Here is a 4,842-nt window from a genome sequence, read left to right on the forward strand (position 1 = left end):
AAAAGAAAATAAAGTGGGTGAAGGTCTTACCCTCTCGCCATCCTCGCCTGGAGCACCAGGCGGTCCATGAGGTCCCGCTTCACCCTGGAACAAGGCGCATTGGCGTAAAGGAAACGGAAACGATCACAACAACAAAATCTAGTCACTCACTCTGTGTCCTTTTTCGCCAGGAAGTCCCGCCAGACCGTCAAATCCACGATCTCCCTGGAAGAAAACAAAAACTTTGCAGCGCTTCAGGATGTTTGGAAAGTCACCAAGCCGAGTCCTAACAAGGTGTGCATACCTTGGTTCCAGGCTGGCCTGGCATTCCCCTGGCACCATCAGCTCCGGCGCGACCCTGCACAAGTAAGGATTTAATCACGATTAATCACGAGAGATTAATTGCGATTAATCACACAAAAGTAATAATTAGCTAACTTTAACATGTACTGCTATAATAATGAAATAATAAACTATATTAACTCATTGGCTGCCATTGACGTCCATTACCTTCAATGGGAGACAATCAGTTAATGTGCAGTTAAAATATGCTCAGCTAAAGTATTTTTGCGATTAATCGCATTCTGGATAATATAAATTCAAAAGTGGTATTCAGCACACTTTTATTTCAAATGTACTGTCATATTCATGAAATATTAATCTTGTTAAGTCACAGTGAAAAATAGAGTTAATGCGCAGTTAAAATAATTAACTGTTAATAAGTGAGTTAACTCTGAGTTAACTCACCTAGCCTTATATATTTCCTTTTTTATATTTTCACAATCTGTATATAATAATGATTTCAAAGAAGTATTCAGCAACAGTGAGACATTGAGTTAATATGCAGTTAAAATAACAAGTCTGAATACAGTATATTTACTTTTTATGTATATATATATATATATATATATATATATATATATATATGTATTACATTCTTTATCATAATGAATTCAAAAGTAGTATTGAGCATACCTTCATTTTAAATATACTCTCATGTTAATGAAATATTAACCTAAATTAAGTTACAATGAGACATTGAGTTAATGCACAGTTAAAATAACGTAACTCTGAGTTAACCTGCCTCGCCTTATCTTTAATTTTAAAAAAATATTTTCATATTCTGTATAGTAATGAATTGTAGAATTCAGCACGCCTTTATTTTAATTGTACTGTCATATTAATGAAATAATAATCTATATTAGGTCCCAATGAGACACTGACCTAATGCACAGTTAAAATAATTAACTGTTAACTCTGATTTAACTAACCCAGCTTTTTTTTTTTTTTTTTTTTTTTAAATTTTAAATATACAGTATATCTGCTTTCGTGTATAGTGTATGTTGTGTCATAGTTTCGCACACACCCTTCTGCCAGGCTTTCCAGGAGGTCCAGCTGATCCCAGTGGTCCGCGTGGACCCTGTGAAAAAAAACACCAATTCAGCCAAATTTCTTGGGAAAATTTCATACATAAATCTAATCTGATTATTCTGAAAATGAAGGGGGGAATGGAAATTACCCATTCATGGCAACAGCCTATCCTTCTATTTGTACTAGAACTATCCAAATGCAAATTTAAAGTTGTAAATTGCCAGTCTCACCTGAGGACCCGCCTCTCCAGACTCTCCCTTCAGTCCCGCAACACCAGGAGGACCCTAAAACAAAATCACGGTTCAGCAACACTGTAACCTCCACTTACACCTTTCAGGTACGCACCAAGGGGCCAGGCCTGCCGGTCAAACCCATGGGGCCGGTAGATCCACGCATAGCAAGCTAGACAAAGAAAAAAAAAGGAAAATTAGCATTATGAAACAACTCCATCATACCGCGTCCGACCACGTGGCTTACCCGAGCCTGCTGCATGATGGCCTGCATCTGGGCCTCCTGGGCTGACATGGCAGGTCCCTTCTGTCCAGAGTCTCCCCCTCCAGCACTGAATCGGAACTAACATGGGGGAAATTCCAAAGTTTTAATCTTATAGAACACCTCCATTTTTATTTACAGAGTAACTGCTTGTTTATTTGTGCCCAGTGATTGGCCAAAAACCACTCCGTCAGGCTGAAAATGAAAGCAAGGATCTTTCCTATCATCCAAACTGCAGCACCCAAGGCCAATTTCACAAATGCTACACCTGCCATCTGGTGGCCATGCGGCTGTATCACACCATGGTATAATATTCCATGAGCCCCTTTCACACTGCACTGAAGGTCCCAGAATCCTGAGCGATTATGTAATGCAGGGATGTCAGACTCATTTCGGATGGCTAGCCACATTCATGTTTCATGTAATTTTTCTTATGAGTCAATTCCACTATATTTTGGGGTATGTAAGTGTGACCTTCTGTTCTCTGTGTACTTCATTTTATTTCTCTGTGTACTTCACTTTCACTAATTGTATTACATTTTTGTGCACTCTCAGATTCATTATATTTGGACTGATCATTTGCGAAAATGTTATTGTTGAGGGGAATTTGAACGCACCTCAATTAAAAAAATAAAAATTTACCTGACCGTTTGTTTGTGCTTTTAAAAAAAGTGTTTTTAAAAAACGGCTAAACACACACGCACACACATAAAGGCTCAGGACGCCAAGCGCTAAATTATACAGTTTCAAATTTAGCGGGACAGATTTAATTCTAGTATATTTTCTATTAAAAATTGCTGATAATATTTCTTTCCATGTGCTTACATAACTCAAATATGTACTGAATAAATTCAGTTTTGAGTAATATTATTATAATTTAATTATAACCCAAAAAAAGACTTTTACCATACAAAAACATAATTAAAGGGTGACGGTTATCGGGCTGGCCGCTCAACCAATGAGGTGTCCTTTATTTTATTTTCAGGGAGTTGGCAACCCTTACGTCAGACTACGTAGCTCCTCCCGTTTTTGCCGACGCTAGTGTGAAAATGCCTTAATTTTTGCATTTTCCTTGTTAACACATTGACTGCACTTGATGTCCAATCTATTTGAACATCAAATGAATTTGGACATCTACTAGAGATAAACTTACGTACAGTTCAAGTTACTTAAAGTTTTCATTTAGTTTTTAAGAGCCACATGATTGGACGTCTATCACTGTCAATGGCAATGAAAGACTTAATTAAAAAATGAATAATAACAATGATAATTTTGTTTTTTTTATTTATGTAGTACCAAAAATGGCATCGAGTATCGAGTACTTTTTTTTTTTAGTATCAATATCGAGGTAAGAATTTTTGTATCGTGACAACAGTACTTCATTTGAGTAATTCAGAAGTGGGTAGTAATGCGTTACATTTACTCCATACATGAGTAACTTTTTGAGGAAAAATTGTACTTTTTAGAGTAGTTTTACCACACAATACTTTTTTACTTGAGTAGATTTTTGAAGGAGAAACACTACTCTTACTCCGCTACTTTAGGCTACACCAGTCGTTACATTTTCCCTTTATTCTACATTTTGACTTTATTTTTGCCAGAGATGCCGACAGTAGCTCTACCAGTTTCACCAATGATATGTCGCAACATGACTCCATTATACCATTCAGAGGTAACAATGTTTTTTCTCCACGAGAGAGCACTCATGCTCCTTGGACGGGCAATGGGTCATAATGTTCTGGTCTGAATTTGATGATTTTTGTGTCATCTTTTTGGCATAATGCAGTCATGTTAAAGGCTCAGCCAGGGTTCCCCAACCACCAGGCTGGGGACCGGTACTGGTCCGTGGCGCATTTGCTACCAGGCCACAGAGAAATAATAAATCATTTGTTAACGACCGCAATCTGGCTTGTGCCTCTTGACTAATCTGAGTAGAGATTTGTGTACGTCGCCCTATAGTGGTTGGCCGCCATTACTGGGGTGTTGGTTCATCTATAATAGCCCAGCGTCAACCAATGTAAACAGTAACGTTAGTTGCTGTTGACTGTGTATGTGGGCGGCGACATTTTTGGACAGCTTTTTTACTGGGAAGGCGAGCTGTTGAGCCAGAGGAGTACCCTACGACCAAGTTCATTCTGCATAATACTGTATGTGGCTATAAGCTAGCAGGTTGAGGACCAATGGGCTACAGCACAGCATAATAATAACAGTTCAAATAGATGAAGTTGTGCTGAGAAAAATATATATATATATATTATACTAGAAAAAAGTCAGAAATTGTAAGCAGTTACTCACAATGTTATTCATGACTTAAGTATTCTTTTCAACGAATACTTTTTTACTTGTACCTGAGTAAATTTTTGAATGACTATTTTTACTTGAGTAATATTATTTAGAAGTAAGACTACTCTTACTTGAGTAAGATTTTTGGCTACTCTACCCACCTCTGATGTTAATGTTGCAGTATTTCTGTCTAAAGCCGAGACAATATGAACTCAGAATACCCGTGGAGGCTCAGTTTGGAGTTTTATGGTCGTATTTGCAAACCCAAACATCTCCAGATGATTACATTTGTATTTGGCTGTATGTCGGTATCTAAATGCCAGTGCAATGATCTACATTTGTGACTTTCCAAGCTATTAGATCATTCTCACACAAATTAATTTAATATTCCATAGATTAACTGACATTTTGCTCATTGATTTCGCGGAACTTTGACTCCGAGTCTGAAAACTGTGGTCTTGATGACACACAACGACAGGAATTTATGGTCTGAATAATCTGTCTTTTCTTGTAAAGTATATATCAAGAGGTGATATACATGCAGTAGTGATTCACTCCCTCTTTTGCGACCATTTCTTGGCATTTAACGTGGCTCTCATTAGCTGGTTGGCCCAATCGTCAAGTCACTGGACTCCGCATGCACATATGTGATATTTTATTCCGAAATCACAAATGCAAATGAAGTCAATGTGCTGAAAACCCTTTTTTTTGTCCTTT

General features: G+C 37.5%; 1 protein-coding gene across 3 annotated transcripts in view; it reads right to left on the minus strand.

Annotated features, from left to right (window-relative positions):
* The window catches only part of col5a1 (procollagen, type V, alpha 1), a 127,290-nt gene that overhangs the window by 50,859 nt on the left and 71,589 nt on the right, over positions 1 to 4,842 (minus strand). For all 3 annotated transcript variants that reach the window (XM_057818117.1, XM_057818116.1, XM_057818118.1), the window contains exons 14-20: positions 1,828 to 1,923; positions 1,696 to 1,752; positions 1,581 to 1,634; positions 1,346 to 1,399; positions 284 to 337; positions 151 to 204; positions 31 to 84 (exon numbers count right to left, since the gene is read on the minus strand). In XM_057818117.1, the coding sequence (XP_057674100.1) occupies positions 31 to 84; positions 151 to 204; positions 284 to 337; positions 1,346 to 1,399; positions 1,581 to 1,634; positions 1,696 to 1,752; positions 1,828 to 1,923 (423 nt within the window). The remainder of the gene's footprint in view (positions 1 to 30; positions 85 to 150; positions 205 to 283; positions 338 to 1,345; positions 1,400 to 1,580; positions 1,635 to 1,695; positions 1,753 to 1,827; positions 1,924 to 4,842) is intronic.

Source organism: Corythoichthys intestinalis, chromosome 17 (genome assembly GCF_030265065.1).
Source record: "Corythoichthys intestinalis isolate RoL2023-P3 chromosome 17, ASM3026506v1, whole genome shotgun sequence".
In the NCBI taxonomy this organism is placed as follows: Eukaryota; Metazoa; Chordata; class Actinopteri; order Syngnathiformes; family Syngnathidae; genus Corythoichthys; species Corythoichthys intestinalis.